Below are 18,785 nucleotides of genomic sequence, written 5' to 3'. Positions count from 1 at the left end.
CAAAATATTTAAATCTGTACAAAATAAGATGTATTCTTGTTTACATACTTACAAGTTTCAAGCAGGACACCTGATTGATATACCACTGTTAAGTGCAACAGAGGTCCTATCGTTCCAAAGCAGACGACATACTTGCGACAAACACTGACTAATAAACGTCCATTAACGTTCAGGTGTGATTTTATAAATATTTTAGTTATTTCTAGCAAGTCAAGCGACTGCATTGAGATTTTTCCTTGTATACCAATGGGTATACTCATTCACAATTCACACACACACACACACACACACACACACACACACACACACACACACACACACACATATATATATATATATATATATATATATATATATATATATATATATATATATATATATATATATATATATATGTATGTATAATCTACTATTCCGTTATTGGTGATATTAACAAAACAAGTACTGCACCCAGTAAAAGATAAATATTATTTGATACATGCAGAACTTAAATTCGTGCTTAGTATGTGTGTGTATATGTGTGTATGTATACACACACACACATACATATATACCAATTTTTTTTCTCCGTGTTTTTCTCCTTGTTTTCTCCGTAATCTTTCTGTTGAAGAGCGTAGCTCTAAACGTTAAAGACTTTCTGTATCCCCGAGCGTCAAACTAATACATCCTTTTGTTGTTTACACCACCTGTCCTCGTCTGTTGTTGTTTTTTTCGTACATTCTCCCATATATATATATATATATATATATATATATATATATATATATATATATATATACAATATATATTCAATATAATATATATGTATAATATATATATTATGTATATATTACATATTAAATATATGTATATATATATATATATATATATATATATATATATATTTCTATACATATACTGTGAGTGTGTGCGCGCGCACATGCATGCGTGTTTGTGTGTGTGTGTGTGTGCATATAATTTCACGTACTTATATATAGCTGCAAAAGCCTGCAAACGTAGATTTGAGGTGTAAATTTAAATTTATTTGAAAATACATCATGTAAATAATCAACGTGAACAAAATATTTGAATTCGAACAAAGTAAGGTATATTAGGTTATACAAACTTACAAAATTTCAAGCAGGTGGTTTCATACCGCTTTTAAATGTCCTAGCCATTTTGTCGTCTACAAAGCAGACGACTGTCCCATGTGATGAAACCAACCAATCAGACTCTAGCGTTTACCGTCGTACGCTGATGATGATTGACGTGTTCAACACCGGTCGAAGCGTTCCAGCTTTGATCGTTTTTTCTTGTTAAGTGGGTCTAGAACTACGTTATATAATGCAGCATCTTATCTTGTTTAACATGACATGGCACGATTTTAGGAATATTCGGCGACTATAGCTAGCAGGTTGAACAGTTTTCTCTCGCTGTTTTGTTTACATGATATATGTACGATACGATAGCGTAAATTTATTAGTGAAATATCTTCAGAAAACTAACACGAAACATTTAACCTGTTAATGATTAAAAGTCATTGTAAATACCATAGAGGTGTACAACTCAACGATATAGAATAAAATTAAAATTGCGTTTCGAGTAAAGGTTTCTTGCGAAATGGCTGCGCTTCAGTTATTGCAGAGATGAACATCTTCACGACTCACCGAAATGCAATACGCCTTTCACAAGACCAAACCATTATTTTTCTTCTTTTTTCATCATTTGGGGGTCGATAAAACAAGTACCAGTTGAGTACTAGGGTCGATGTAATTGAATATCCCCTCCCCCAAATTTCAGACCTTGTGTCTATTGTAGAAAGGATTATTATTATTATATATACGCATAAACATAGATACACACACATACATACACACACACACACACACACACACACACACACACACATATATATATATATATATATATATATATATATATATATATATATATATACATACAGACACATATATGTGTATCTATAGTTGAAACGTACTGGTAAATATATGGAGAACGTGAACCTTCTCCCTGAGAAGGGCCCTAAATTGTCTCTTTCGTGTGACCAGTGTAGCTGTGTCTGCTTCTGGGAGGCAGAACTACGCAGCCACAAGCATGTTAACAGAAGCGCCACCGCCTACCAACGTGATATCCAACATGGTCTCTGTGTGACAGAATGTGAGGGTTGAACAAGTGCCTTTCGGCATAGCATTCGGTCGGCCCAAGCATTGTGAGAAAAATCGGATTGATGGAAACTAAAACCTTGTCAAATAGAAAGTACATTATTTATAAACCAAAAGTTGTCGAGCTGCCACTCTGTCACATTGATTCTACTTGAGGATTATATTAAGACTAACTGGCCCCGTGCCGTCAAAAATGACGGCTAATTGTAGTATTTCAGATACAAATATGGATGGTAAATCAAATTAATACACTTGTGAATATTATCTAGTGGTTGCCTTTTGAGATGTGACATCGATCGTCGTTTGTTACTGAAAGAACACTGATTCACATACTTCCCTTGTACACGCACACTAATACACACAGAGTTGAAATGCTGTTTGATTTTCCTTTTCAGCGTTGAATGTTCACGATCCCACTTCCATTGCACACACACACACATACACACACAAACATTCACATACCTCCCTTTTACATACACACACATATATTTACACAGAGTTGAAAAGCTGTTTTGATTTTTTTTTCACCGTAGAATTTCCATCATCCTACTACCAAGTTTACCATCACCCCTTCCTTTCTTATTCATCTATCACGCCTTCCTTTCTCATTTATATTTTGTGACGGAGAAAAACACAAAAGTATTATTATAGTAGATTACGCAGGCTTATGGAATACTATACCTCTTACACGCTAATTCAATCTTTCAAATCATTTAACAACTGGGCGCTTATATATCGTTTTCGTTAGGAGAGTAAATTATTATCAATCGTGTATGGCCTGTGTGGTAAGAAGTTTGCTTTCAAACCACATAACTCCCTGCTGAGCCCCACTGCGTGGCACCTTGGGCAAGTGTCTTCGACTAAAGACTCAGGTCAACCAAAGCTTGTGAGTGGATTTGGTAGATAGAAACTGAAAGAAGCTCGTCGTGTGTGCGTGTGTGTGTGTATCTTTGTGTCTATGTTTGTCCCCACAACTGCTTTACAGCTTGTGTTGGTGAGTTTACGTCCCTGTAAATTATCAATTCGGCAAAAGAGACTAATAAAATAAGTACCAGGCTTAAAAAGAAAATAAGTACTAGAATTCCTCAAGGCGGTACTCCAGCATGGCAGAAGTCTAATGACCGAAACAGGATAAATAAGATTTTTTTTTTTAAAGATACGCGCGCGCAGGCACACACACACACACGCACACACACACACACACGCACGCACACGCACACAAATACACATACACATGCACAGAGGAAGACAAAAAATGGCTGAGAGCGATTTCAACAGTTGCTGATTGCTACAGAGCCATAACTCGATGCTTCATGCCTATTCCGAGTTCCTTGCATATAGCCGTCTTGAGATAGATCTGAAATTAACGGGCATTTTAGAAATTAAGAAAGCTATCACAGTATTAGTTGTAGTCAGTGCTCCTATGTTGTTCCTGATAACATTTGTAGATTAATGTATATATATATATATATATATATATACATATATATACATGTATATATACATACATACAGACAGGCAAACAAGATAGATAGATAGAGAGAGAGAGAGAGAGAGGTGGGTGGGGAGAGACAGACAGACAAACAAATAGACTTGTATTATAATACAAAATGTATGAGGCAAAACATCATGCAAGTATGAAAAATCTATGTTTCTCAAGTCTTTTGACAGATTTATCTGATTTCAAAATGAATAATAATTTCGCTTTCTGACTAACATGAAATAATGATAATATCTATTATCGGTGCTGTTAAACTAAAAGGAAACTATTAGGAAAGCTGAGCCCCAAAATATTCAAACTCAGAGCGCGGGGAAACGAATCTGATCTAATTACAACAACTGAGCCATTTCTGCAACACTGCAGTTTGCTTTTCTTTTATTATCGAAAAATCTGAGTAAGATTTGTTTCTCCTTTTAACCATGTGACGTCACTCTTTTTGATTTATATCTTTTAATAAATCAAAGATACGACATGTTCAAATATAGTAGATGCCAGTTGTATGTAGAATACTGATTTAAGTTTCAATGGGCAATCAATAGAACATAATACATCAAAGGGGGAAACAAATAACTGACAGAAATGAACCATGCCAAAATAACCTTAAAAGAAAGATTTCTGTGTTAAAAATGAATGAATATCATTATTTGAAACTATTGAATTATAATTCTATCATGTCGATTACCTGAACTTTGATGTAGCAAGTGTCGCTTTAGAAATGAATTACTTTCATTCTTTTCAACAATTTTTCATGGAAACCATTAATCCTTCTTTACTGGATATTTTCCCCCCTAATATTACAAGGTTGTGAGTCGTGTCTAAGCAAACCTTTGATAAAAGGCATTCCATCCGTGACCATCCCTTATTTGTAGAGGTACCTATAAATACACTATGTAATATGTCGTTCCTTGTTTAAGATAATGTTGAGTGATTTGGAAGATATTCGGTTGATATTTCTAACTGTTCGAGAGACCGCGTATAAGTTCTCTGTTTAGCTCGATATTATGAAATAGAGAAGAATCATAGGTGACCGGGCTAAATGAATTACAAAACAGACTACCCTCTGTCTTCTAAAGCAAATCTTCTTGGTTCCGCTTCGCCTTTTGTCTTGAATCTGTTTATAAAATAATTACTAATGTTCCATTGATATACAAGCAATCTGTGTCCTGTCTCCATACAGTCTTAACATAAACATCAACGATTCTTTAACCCACACAAACCCTGAATTCAGTGAGCTGATCATCTGTTGACGGATACCTCTTATCACGAAAGCTCGGTTATGGTAACAGTTAGTAACCACCCTTTGACTTTTCTATATAAGTGTTTTTTTAAATAAATATTTTTCATACTATTACTTATAACTTCATCTGCTTCGAGTTCCACAGTTAAAACGATATATATACGTGTGTGTATGTGTGTGTGTGTGTGAGGATGTATGTACATGTATGTTTGTATGTACGTATATATGTATGTATGCGTGTGTGCGCGTACACATTCATATAATTTACCGATTTTTTCACAGGTTGCCGTCGGATTTGGCTACTATCATTTACACCGTCGGTATAAGACAAGGTAATGCCCGCGAATGGGATTTCACATGGAACCAAACACGCCACACAAATGTTGCCGCTGAAAAGCACATGTTATTAGAAGCTTTGGCACAAACAGAGGTACCGTGGTTATTCTGGAGGTAAGCAGCCCCTGTTTCATCTACCAAATTCGTATGTTTTTGGGGGGGAGGGTGGTTCTCTTTTTAACTACCAGGAGCACGTTTCTTGTAAAATAATTTCGACGTATTCTTGTCATAAAGGATTACTCGTCTGCTGGTTCTCTGTGATATGACACGCTACTCTATTTAATACCTGCACACTGGTTCTTGAATGTCTTTCGCGGAGTACACTCTATTGCAAGCATTCTGACCCGATCAAAAGAAAAAAAACACAGATGCACTAATCTTTGGCTGCCTTTATCGGCCTATCGGAGACATGCTAACCAAACCCACGTTATATTTTGCAGACATTGATCTACAGATGTTCATTCTGGGCAATAACCATATCAATGTCAACAATTTGGAACGGCCTGCAAACATCATGATCATAGACCAATCTCTTTTGACTTAGTAATTCTGAAAAATATGAATATCGAATATTAAGAAAGTATAAATATTGAAAACAAAATGTTTAATATCATATCATAACTACTTTCATTTTGAAATCGGCAAAATCTATATACTTTGCTGTTCACCAAGACAATAGTTCTATTGTGTTTATTTAAATGTGTGCGTTGTATGCAAGTATGTTAAACATAATGCTTATATCCTAATTGTATACGTGTTTTATTTCACAATTCAAGAGAGTGTGGCAGTTCTTATAGTCTTTATAGATCTTTCCAGTTTGGTGAAATCGATACTAAGTCGATAATTAACAGATCGACTTTATTTATGAAATAATACGCTTTCGTTACAATCTCCTTTAGAAGCCTCTTATAGAAAGATGGACTGAAAGTACTATTAGAGTAAAATATGCATATATTCACTTGTGTTTGTATATATGTACATATATATATATATATAGAAGAGGGGAAAAGTTGCAATATCGTCTACTGTAAACCGTATAGCTGTACTAACCACGACAATAAAACCGATATTACAACTCTTGACCATCTAGCTTAGTTGACTTGAACTAATTTGCTACGATGCTCTGTGTGTGTGTGTGTGTGTGTGTGTGTGTGTGTGTGTGTGTGTGTGTGTGTGTGTGTGTGTGTGTGTGTGTGTGTGTGTGTGTGTGTGTGTGTGCACGTACAAATTGTGCTCTATGAATCTCTTGAATGTGAATACAGTATCTAAAAAGTTTGTTTGTGCGCGCACGCGCTTATACATGTCCTTGTACGTTAACATGTGTACCTAAATTCTACCTCAAATCTACCCATTTCCTTATCTTCAGATATATCAATTGGGTCTTTGAGAGCAGCAAAGTAAGACAACAAGATGTCCGTCTTATTTTTAATTACTTCACCAAAAACAGTCTCGGAAGAATCATAACACTTCAATTCATTCTAAGCAAATGGCAACAGATTCTATCATCGTAAGTACTACATTTCTTCACACACACACACACACACACACACACACACACACACACACACACACACACACACACACACACACACACACACACAAGTACGAAGGGGAGTCAAAAAATAATGCCATTTTGCTTAGGACATGTATAATTACCAACACAGGAACATGTATCATACATCAAAATGAAGCTGGTCCTCTGTGGATCACATCCCTACTTCTTAACATAGTCACCATTTCTCTCAATAGCAATGTTCCACCTTCGAATGAGAGCATGTATCCCTGCCCCGTAAAATTCTGTTGACTGTTCTTTGAGCCACTTCTTCACTACAGTCTTCACTTCCTCGTCACTGGAATAATGTTTGCCTCTCAAACCCTCTTTCATGGGGCCGAAGAGATGATAGTCTAGTGACGACGATAGTCCAGTGACGAGGAAGTGAAAACTGTAGTGAAGAAGTGGCTCAAAGAACAGTCAACAGAATTTTACGGATCAGGGATACATGCTCTCATTCGAAGGTGGAACATTGCTATTGAGAGAAATGGTGACTATGTTAAGAAGTAGGGATGTGATCCACAGAGGACCAGCTTCATTTTGATGTATGATACATGTTCCTGTGTTGGTAATTATACCTGTCCTAAGCAAAATGGCATTTCTTTTTGACTCATCCTCGCACATACAGTCTTTCTCACACGCATACGTACACATTCGTACACGCACGCATACATGCTCACTACATTTGTACATGCAAGTAAAGACAACTTTATGCATTCACTCGTATATTATGTGCGCAAACACATATAAGTCGATATATACACATGTACACATTTGTATATGCACACACGCGTGAAAACACAGCTGCACTCTTAATATAAGTAAAAGGACAGATGAATCAATGAGTCGAAAAAATTTATGTTTTTATTTATTAAACAAAACAAGTGTCAAAAGGACCAGTCCATGTAGATGCTAATGGACAAGTCGAATATATTTTGACAGTGTTGTATAGTCTAAGCAAATTCTGAAGAGCATAATTATTATTATCGTTTTCTTTTCTTTCTTTCCATTTGTGCAGCCCATTCATGGAATCATTTTCCTCAAAAGACATCATTTCCAGTGTAACTACATACGTCAACAACCAGTATCAGATGGAACAGGTGAGTAATGGTCACTTATACAAACACAAATCCACACATACATACACAATTCAACACACATAAGTACAAACATAGAAACATCGCCAACGTACACACATACGCATATAATAAAGCACAATAAAATACATTACAACACAAACAAAGCGCTACACAAATGCGCACAATGCAATATAAAACACACACACATACACACACACACACACACACACACACACACACACACACACACACACACACACACACACAGCGTGATCATTGTTGATATCGTGGTCGTTGTTGAAGGATGTTTGTTTCAGAAATATATCAAAACCTTTCATTTAATGTCAATATCAAAAGAGGAATTGCAGCGACACTAGCAGTTTTCGGGATTTCTGAGACTGATGGAAAGAAAAGATGGAATTATTTTTAAACACCGGACCCTGGTGAAATGCAAGGGCACCCAAGGACTAGGTTGCGGTGAGTTAGTCTACCACCTAATAAAAAGAATGTTAACTCAGCAGTTTTCCACACAATTTCAGTCTCAATCAAATGGTTGGTCGATTTGAGAATATAGTAGAAGACACACGTGGAGGCGCAATGGCCCAGTGGTTAGGGCAGCGGACTCGCGGTCATAGGATCGCGGTTTCGATTCCCAGACCAGGCGTTGTGAGTGTTTATTGAGCGAAAACACCTAAAGCTCCACGAGGCTCCGGCAGGGGATGGTGGTGAACCCTGCTGTACTCTTTCACCTCAACTTTCTCTTACTCTTACTTCCTGTTTCTGTTGTGCCTGTAATTCAAAGGGTCAGCCTTGTCACACTGTGTCACGCTGAATATCCCCGAGAACTACGTTAAGGGTACACGTGTCTGTGGAGTGCTCAGCCACTTGCACGTTAATTTCACGAGCAGGCTGTTCTGTTGATCGGATCAACTGGAACCCTCGACGTCGTAAACGACGGAGTGCCAACAACAATACACGCACACACATAGACATATACACCACACACATACACGAACACACATACACGCCCACACATACAGACATACACGCACACACACATGCACAAACACACATGAATATGTATGTATGTATGTATGTATGCATATTCTTATTTAGTCACACAATATTCGATGTTCTAAATCAGGGGTTTTCAAACTTTTTGACTTGCGGACCCCTTTATATTTCAGGCTTTACCTTAGGGACCCCCTTATAAACGCTTATGAAATTTATACATAAATATTTGCTTAAAATAACATATATTTTTGCATTTATTTATTTAACAGTATTTAACAAATAAGTTTATTGTCAATTAAAAGATTTCGATTAAAAAACATATATAAAATCAAATTGCCCATAAAAAGTATTTGCTGTCTACGGACACCCTGTCTTGTCCTTGCGGACCCCCTGTAGTCCGCGGACCACATTTTGAAAACCCCTGTTCTAAATCATGCGGTTACTTACAAATATTCGATTAGCTAAACCCAACAGCTTTACCCTTGAAAATTATCAACAATAGAATTGCATTGTTCAAGAACTTTTATACCTAGTAAGTCTTTTCTACCTCGCTGTAAATATGTCATAAAGAGTAGATACAACTCAATATTGAAGAAAATAAAAATAGCTTGTTTTAGTTTTTGATTTTTGTTTGTTTTGGGTGTTGTTATAAAAATTAGGTGGTATACGTCATACAGTGAGCTGGCAGAATCGTTAGCACGCCGGAAAACTGCTTAGCGACATTTTGTCCGCTTCATCCTTTTAGGGTCGATAAAATAAGTGGCAGTTGGGCACTAGGATCGATGTAATCGATTTATCTCCTTCCTGATATTGCTGGCCTTGTGCTAAAATTTGAAATCAATATTTCTTACTTTTATTTAAGACTTTCTCTAAGACAATACATAATAGCGTCTTCAAAAGTATGCATTTAACCATAATGTAATCACTACTAAAGGAAGTCACTGTGTTTAAACAAAAACTAAAATTAATTAGATGAAGGTACTGTTTAAGGAAAACATAATTAATTAACTGAAGCTACTATTCAAAAAATTCGACTAATTAAATGAAGTCACTATTTTAAAAATGGAACTAATTAAATTAATTCATTCTTAAAAACAAGAATTAAATAAAATTGTTTTCTAAAATAAAATAAACATAACCAAAGAAGAAATAAAAGGAAGCATGGTTGAAAAGAAAGGGTAGAGCTCATCTAATTTAGGTTACAGTCGATTCGTATTTTGTCACCGTTATGGCATTATTTCCATGATCAAGACATTTTAATTCCTTCAACAGCTGAATCTTCCTAGATACAAAATGCGCAATAATGCGGTGTGGTATGACGAGTTTTCCATGAAATTAATGAATAGTTCTTTGGCTTGCAGGGCTGACTGAAAATTCTCCAGTCAGAAACGTTGTCTGCAAGAGACTGGCGTTCTACCAAGAGAGATCTGTTTCTCATCCGCTTAACGTCAGATAAACCAGAGATGCAACGGCCCAGTGAAATTCAAATGCTTGCGAAGGTGTTACGGAGAATGGTGGGAAGAGAGACAGAAAGGAAGAAAGAGAGAGAGAGAGAGAGCGAGACAGGCAGACACAGAGAGAGAGAGACAGACAGAGAGAGAGTGACAGAGGGAGAGAGAGAGAGAAAGAGAGAGAGAGAGAAATAGAGAGGGAGAGAGAGAGAGAGAAAGAGAGAGAGAGAAAGAGAGAGGGAGAGAGAGAGAGGGAGAGAGAGAGAGGGAGAGAGAGAGAGAGGGAGGGAGAGAGAGGGAGAGAGAGAGAGGGAGAGAGAGATAGTGAGGGAAATAGAGAGACTAAGAGGGGAGAGTAAGAGCGAAAGATATTCATATTTAGAATATGAAAATATTTGCAACAAAACGTTTTGTTTCTGTTTTTTCTTACTGTTTGTGATGTGCTTTATTTAAAATTGTCATTGTTTTAGTTGACAGAGTTGTTCCACAAAAGTCCAGCAATGGATGCTAAAATTACTGTAAACAATGCTCTTGAAATCATGAGGTACGTTTATTTTTCTTTTCATTGACTTGACTTACTTCAACACGCATATGTATGTATGTATGTATGTATGTATGTATGTTATGTATGTATGTATGTATGTATGTATGTATGTATGTACGTACGTATGTATGTATGTACGTACGTATGTATGTATGTATGTATGTATGTATGTATGTATGTACGTACGTACGTACGTATGTATGTATGTTATCAATCAGTTTCATTTCTGTTTTTCATGTCCATAGAGAAAGAGCCGGACTCTAACATAGATTCAAGGCTCCTTCATTGGAACTTTTATCAACATCATCTAGGTATTTGTGCATATGTGTGTGTGTGCAGTATTTGGTGTTAGTGTATGCGCAGATTTGTATGTTTGTTTTGTGGATGCGTTTTTATGTATATATTTTCATGTCTAGATGCATGCATATGTATTTATGTGCTAAATTTTTGGAAAGTTTTACATACCTTTACAGTCCCATTGATGGCTTGAATCTGTAGTCTTCTAATCAGCCTTTTTCTTTCAGGTTTTGAGAACCCTAATTTTTCCATGCTTTTGTTGAGGCAGTTCGTTACATATCCCAATGCCCCAACAATCACGAGTATGAATCTGAACTTGTAGTTTGGGTGGAGTATCTGCAAATTTCTCAGTAGCTCGGCGTAGTTGTTCTCTTTTTCTCTAATCTTTAGTGTGATGTTGACATCCGCAGGACAGCTGATTTCTACTACTGTACACAGTTTCTCTTCTCTGTCCCAGATTACTATATCCGGTTTATTATGTCTGCATTTTATTGAGGTTTTTATTGGAACATTCCACTAATATTCTTTCATATTGTGAGTGGTAATGGCCTCTACCTCATTATGGGTTTTCATCTCCTTAGCCCCGGAGTTATCCTGTCGGCGAATTTCATTGTACAGTGTCTTGGCCACAACATCATGTCTCATAGGTAGGTAATACCGTGATGACATTTTTGGACAGCTGCTGATGATGTGAGTGATATCTTCGATACTGATTCCACAGAGTCTGCATCGATTATTACATTGTGGCACTTTGCCCGCCTCTCTGTCCCGTTTGTTTACTAGGAATTTGGTTGCTATTTCTTGTTCTTGAATAGCAAAGGCATACCCTTCAAAGTGAGAGTTGGTGACCCGATTGTTTGCCCACGATAGACTGCTCTAGCTGTCAATGTTGTTATTACCCTGGAGCTTTCTGTTAACGTATCCATGCATGGTCTTCTGCTGGAATGCATTCATCCTCTCCTCTGATGTTATGTTACGGTAGAGTCTTGCAATTTCTTTGGGTAAGAGTTCAGGGTTGTCGAATAAGGTATGCTTGTCAAGTAGTTGCCTTCCCAATCTCATGATGGTATTTACCTCATGTCTGCAGACTTCATCAAGGGGTGCACTTCGACACTTGGTGGTTATGAGATGATGTCGAAGAGATATGACACGGCATTCGAAGGCAGTCTGAATTGATGTTAGGCCCCTCCCTCCTTTATTTCGTTTTAGGTACAGGCGGTCTACATCGCTATTAATGTGAAAGTTGTTCGTGCTCGTTAGTATTTTCCGGGTTTTCACATCAAGGGCTCGGATTTCATCGATCGTCCAGTCAAGTATCCCGAATGTCGGTACGAGTACTGGTACTGCAAACACATTGTGGGCTATTGCTTTATTGAACGCAGAGAGTTCCGAGGTCCATATTTTCCTAACCCGATTTCTGTATTCCTTAGTAACACGTTCCTTGTTACAAGTACCTTCGTATGATACGAAGGCATTCAATACATGACGTGTGTATTTTCTTCAGATAGTACATATGAGACTTCACATTATTTAATATGACCGCCTTTCTTTTTAAGACATGAAGGTATGGTTTCAATAATCCTATAGAACATCTCTGAGTGTAACTTTGAGGTACGATAGTAGCCACTGATGCCTAGCATATTTTCACTAGCAAAAAATAAACAAAACGATTTTCTCATGTGAAAAATCACAATTTTTACCTTTGGACTTTTCTGTTTCATGTGTAGTTCCTTTAAAATTGAACCAGTTTTCTCTTTCACTATTTCTCTAATAATTTCTCTAACAAATATCAGAGACTTTAGAGGTTGTGTTTTTATGTATCTGTTTAACCATAAGTTGACTATAACCTAACCTGCATTTATAAAATGTCTAAATATTCGGTGTGAGCTGTTGCTATTTATATCAAAGTTTTCTGGAGAATTTCATCATCTTTAGAATGTATAGTTACAGACTTTATACACTTTTCGACCAGCTTTATCTCCGACCATCATCAGCTAATAAGGATAGTAATGTTATTCATTATTATATAAGGTTGTGGTCTAGTGGGTAAATGGACAAGAACCTTATTTAAGACACTTGATGATGATGGGAGTTAACTGAGGTGGAGTAGAGGGGATGCATGCGCGTGTCTATAAGGTTGATTAAAAAGTCCGTTCGGCTTTTAAAGCGAAAATAAGACACAAGTTTTTAACACAAAGCGATTTATTCAATCAATAATATAAATACCATTTCGTTCCGTTATCTTCTACCATCTTATGAGCAAATCGGTTATTCCCTTCTCAAAGAATGTCCTGCCTATACTGACGAAAAACTCTTCCAAGTGAATTTTACATCGTCTTCAGAGTTGAAGGTCTGTCCATTCAGTGGACGTTGAAGAGACCGAAACAGGTGGAAATCTAAAGGTACAAGGTCGGACGAATATGGAGGGTGCGGGGAAACTTCCCAATAATTTCTGCCACGTCTGCAAAGAAGTGTGCAGTCTTGCATTGTCGTGAATAAAGACAACGCCCATACGATCTGCAAGTTCTAGATGCTTCTGGTGGATCGCTGTGTTTAATTTGCACAGCTGGTCATAATACACATCTGAATTGATGGTTTTCTTCGGGGAAGAAGCTCGTGGAAGAAAACACTCTTCCAGTTCAACCAAATTGAAAACATAACTTTCTTCGTGTGAAGTCCTGCTTTGAAGTTTATTTGTGGTGATTCGCCGCGCTTCCTTCATGATCGTTTATGCTTCGCATTGTTATAGACCATCTATTTTCCCCATCTGTCACGATTGCCTCTTTTTAAAAGAATCGTTTTCTTCACGTTTCTACAAAGAATCGCAAATGGAAATCCGTTGGGCGAGGTTAGTCTCATTCAATGGATGTGGGACCAAGACATAAAGCTTGCTGATGTAATCAAGTTGATGCAGAGTGTTTTCAACACTCGGTGTAAATATATGGGAAATATCTGCGATCATCTTGGTCATATAATGAAAGTCGGTGTCACAGTTAATTTCAGTTGGCCAGCCACAACGAGATGCATCTTCAATTGGAAAATTTTCCGATCGAAATCTTGAAAACTACTTCTGACTCATACGTTCCGTGACAGCATTCTCTCCGTAATAAACATATTCATCTGACCTACATATGTTTCAACCGCAGCAACTGCACATTGCTTTGTATGCAATTATGCATTCTAGTCGTTGCAATTTCATCAAGGGTCTATCACTCAAAACAGTTTCAAAGTGAACTGATTCAAACAAGCGTACTGCGTTGGAATTTAGTTGAAGGTAATAGCATTGCTATTTATATTCGATGGAATGCTGCTCTTATAATCACCTCTGCTGGTATTACGGTCGAAGTGTGGTTTTAAAATTGCTTATTCAGGTTTCAATTAATTCTAGCAATTTTGTTTACATGTTGCTGTATGGGGTACATTATTTATTCAGAGATATTTTACTTATTTTGGGTTTATACCCTCAATTAATATTAATAGTAGTAGTAGTGGTGGTAGTAGTAGTAGTAGTAGTAGTAGTAGTAGTAGTAGTAGTAGTAGTAGTAGCAGCAGCAGCAGCAGCAGCAGCAGCAGCAGCAGCAGCAGTAGTAGTAGTAGTAGTAGTAGTAGTAGTAGTAGTAGTATAATTTATTATTATAAGCATTATTGTAACTAGCATAATTACTATCCATGATGTGCTGTGTTTATTTAAATCGCTTAACCGTATATCTTCTCAAGTGTGGACATCTTAGAGCCTCTTCCTGTCTTCTGTTCATAAAAGTAAATTTAGAAGTGAAAATTTCGTACATTTCTTCCACACAAAAGTGGCATCTATTATCACCTATTCTATAAGGTTTTTGCCTTACTGATTATTTCCCAGCCAGTGGAATATACTTTGTTTCTATTTCTTAGTGCCCAAATTAGTTTACCAAGGCTAGTAGTATTCATTTTGTCCCTATGTCAAAACGAATTTAAATAAGTGCCAATTTTTTGCTTAATATAACGTGAGTTAGCTCCGATATTGAAGTACTCCCTATTTTCTGAGGTAACCTTACATCTGTATACAATATTTTTATACCTACAATTTGAGTTAAGCGGGCAAACCCTGTTCCTTGCGCAATCGTATTTGATAATTCTACTACTTCCATTAATAGTCTCTGCTTCAGCTTCACTAGAGGTGATTTCTAAACTCTCCTACCTAATTTCTAAGCTATTACTCTTTCTCAATAGATAACATTCTGAGTACTGCACATTCTGGGGTTCACACCTTCCACTTCCAGGCTAACGCGGGTATTTGTTCAGGTAGCTTCCATTTGATTGGTTGTTAAACCATAGTTTCTATCTTCTTACCTAGTTGAGTTATCTAAGGTTTGGTCGCTCGTGTTGACACTTTTCCTACTTATTGATCTATAATTATTATTCTGGTTACTATTGTTGCTATTGTTTTTATGGACTCTACTAGCGTTGAGTGCCGCTATAATTTTTGCTAGATTTCTGTTATTAGAAAATGCTAATTTAACTCTATGTTTATTAAATATTCTATAGTATTTACTGTCTTTTGGAAATGTTTAGCTAATGCCGAATAGAACAAGTTAGGCATACTGGAAGTTATTTGTTTTCCGAAAGGAATTTTATACAACTCGATATTGCTAGAGGTATCTATGTTATTGTTATACATATTTCTATTTCTACGTAAGCTTTTCGTGAAAGTTCGTAACCTATTTACGTAGATTTGCTATTATATTTATTAGTTATTTATGTAGTACTACTGGCAGAGCTTAAACAATTTAAATAAACACAGTTCATCATATATAGTAATTATGCTAGTTACAATAATGATTATAATAATAAATTATATTTATGCTAATACTGAATGGTCGACAAGATGCACCATATGTGCTATATAGTTGATGCTGCATGCCCCTTTGTCCCACGAAATAGTCAAGAAGGAAGGCGAAAAAATACATAAATACAACCCTCTTAAATACGAAATAGCACAGCTATGGAAAATGAAGGTGAAAATAGTGCCAATTATTGTTGGGTCATTGGGGACAATATCAGAAGGCATCAAGAGGAATTGAGTGCCCAGTAAAACTGTTACAAAAGGTTTGCCTCTTTGGCACGGCCAGAATAATCAAGAAAATATTACCTAGTTGAAAAGAACAGATAGCATGGTACCGTAGACTGCGGGCAGCAAGGCTAATAAAACCTGAAATGAAAACAAAATAACAAAAATATTAATTGAGGGTATAAACCCAAAATAAGTGAAATACCTCTAAATGAATAGTGTATTCCATACAGAAGCATGTAAATAAAACTACTAGAATTGAAATCTGAATAAAAAATTTTTTAACTACGCTTCGACCGTAATACCAGCAGAGGTTATTATAAGACCAGCATTCCATCGAATATAGAGTAACGTTATTACCTTCAGCTGAATACCAATGCAGTACGCTTGTTTGAATCAGTTCACTTAGAAACTGTTGTGAGTGATGGACCCTTGATGAAATTGCAACGACTAGAATGCATAATTACATGCAAAGTAATATGCAGTCGCTGCGGTCGGAACATATGTAGGTCAGATGAATATGTTGTAGAAAACTTTTAAAAACAAGACATTTTTGGATGTGAATGAAATCTCCACAATCCCCTTCGTTATCAATGTTATGAAGTATTCTACAGATTATTTGCAGTTCTGAATAGGAACACGGGATTATCCAACGAGTGAAGTTACCAGTACCTAGTATTTGTTTCTAAGCTTGAGCACTATATAAAGACCGCTGTGGATAGCCGGTATCTAAACCAATTTGAGAGATAATAAGTATCCGCCAGGATAACTTATCCCTTTTATACTATGTGTGTGTGTGTGTGTGTGTGTGTGTGTGTGTGTATGTTTGTGTGTGTGTGTAATTAAGATTCAGTTGAAATAGGTACTTAAGTTGAAGCACCAAGTCTGAATGCTTTACTATTAATTTACATATAAATATGTTCCCAAACGATCAATTTTATAGTTCCGGAATCTTAATCAATCTTTTCTCTTTTTTATTTATTTATTCTTGAAAGGTCTAACGTCAATTGGATGAAGAACAACAAAGATACCATTGACAAGTGGTTGCGTGAATATGTTAAGAAGTTGCCAACAACCTGATCTGTAACGAGCCATGTGGCACAGTTATTTCAAAGCAATTGGCCGCTGAGGAAACTTATCAAAATAAATTAGGGCCACATGACACAAGCAACTTGCCAGAAGCTGCCAGGGACCAGCTTAACTATATTGTCTGCAATATTTATTTAAGCAAAAATATTTATTGGACTTAAAGAGAATTATAAGGACAAACAAAAATTATATGATAAGAATAATAATATAAGAGAGAATACAATAAGAACAATAATGGTGATGATATTATTGATGATAATGATTATAATGAATAATAATAATAATAATAATAATAATAATAATAATAATAATAATAATAATAATAATAATAATAATAATAATAATAATAATAATAATAATAATAATAATAATAATAATAATAATAATAATAATAATAATAATATGAAAGAAACATTTTTACTTTAAAGTTTTCAAATATTTTGGAAGTCGATATGCTTGAGTGAAAACATTTTTTCACTATGTTTATGTGAATCATATATATATACATACATGCACACACATACATACACATAAATGTACATAAATGGATATATATGTGTGTGTATAATACACGCATTATATTCATATACGTATATATACATATATGTATATATATATATATATATATATATATATATATATATATATATATATATATATATATATATATATGCACATTACATATGTATATATAAAATACGCGCATTATATACATGTATATATATCTATATAGATATATTTATATATATATATATACATATATATATATATATATACATATATATATAAAAACATTATATATACATACATATTTATATACGGACAAGTAAAGGTATATTGTATATAACATATAAATATCCATATATGTAATAATCTTTGTTTATATTTACTTATGCATGCAAAGAATATCATAAAAATATATATGCGTCTAATTGTATGTAATTGTAAGTATTATATGTATTTGGTTATATATGTGCATATATGCATGTATAGATAAATATGTATATATATTTTGGCATATAAAATAATTTATGAATGTATATATAATTACGCATATATATATATATGTATATATATATACATGCACACATTGTGGGTGTCCATCGAATTCGTTGATGACACATACATGCATAGATACACATGTACTTGGACACACATATGCATATATATATATATATATATATATATATATACATTCACGTATATGTATATGTACATGTATATATGCTTATATAAATGCGTAATTATGTATACAAATAGGCACATTTACATGCATGTACATGAATCTGAACCTTAATTTCTTTATTTTATGAAATGTATAATATACTTATCTATATGTGTGTGCGTTGTATGTATCTATATGTGTATGTATGTATATATATATATATATATATATATATATATATATATATATATATATATATATATATATATATATATATATATATATATACATATATATATATATATGCATACATT

General features: G+C 35.1%; 1 protein-coding gene across 3 annotated transcripts in view; it reads left to right on the top strand.

Annotated features, from left to right (window-relative positions):
* LOC106877840 (glutamyl aminopeptidase) overlaps positions 1–17,492 on the top strand; it is a 311,216-nt gene extending 293,724 nt beyond the window's left edge. For all 3 annotated transcript variants that reach the window (XM_089349726.1, XM_089349725.1, XM_089349724.1), the window contains exons 18-22: positions 5,180–5,347; positions 6,600–6,740; positions 7,804–7,885; positions 10,800–10,873; positions 17,213–17,492. In XM_089349726.1, the coding sequence (XP_089205852.1) occupies positions 5,180–5,347; positions 6,600–6,740; positions 7,804–7,885; positions 10,800–10,873; positions 17,213–17,297 (550 nt within the window). In that variant the 3' untranslated portion in view covers positions 17,298–17,492. The remainder of the gene's footprint in view (positions 1–5,179; positions 5,348–6,599; positions 6,741–7,803; positions 7,886–10,799; positions 10,874–17,212) is intronic.
* Positions 17,493–18,785: the final 1,293 nt, after the last annotated feature.

Source organism: Octopus bimaculoides, chromosome 3, assembly GCF_046866305.1.
Source record: "Octopus bimaculoides isolate indiv1 chromosome 3, ASM4686630v1, whole genome shotgun sequence".
Classification (NCBI taxonomy): domain Eukaryota; kingdom Metazoa; phylum Mollusca; class Cephalopoda; order Octopoda; family Octopodidae; genus Octopus; species Octopus bimaculoides.
The sequence above is the reverse complement of the archived record's forward strand: the minus strand, read 5'-3'. Positions and strand labels throughout refer to the sequence as shown.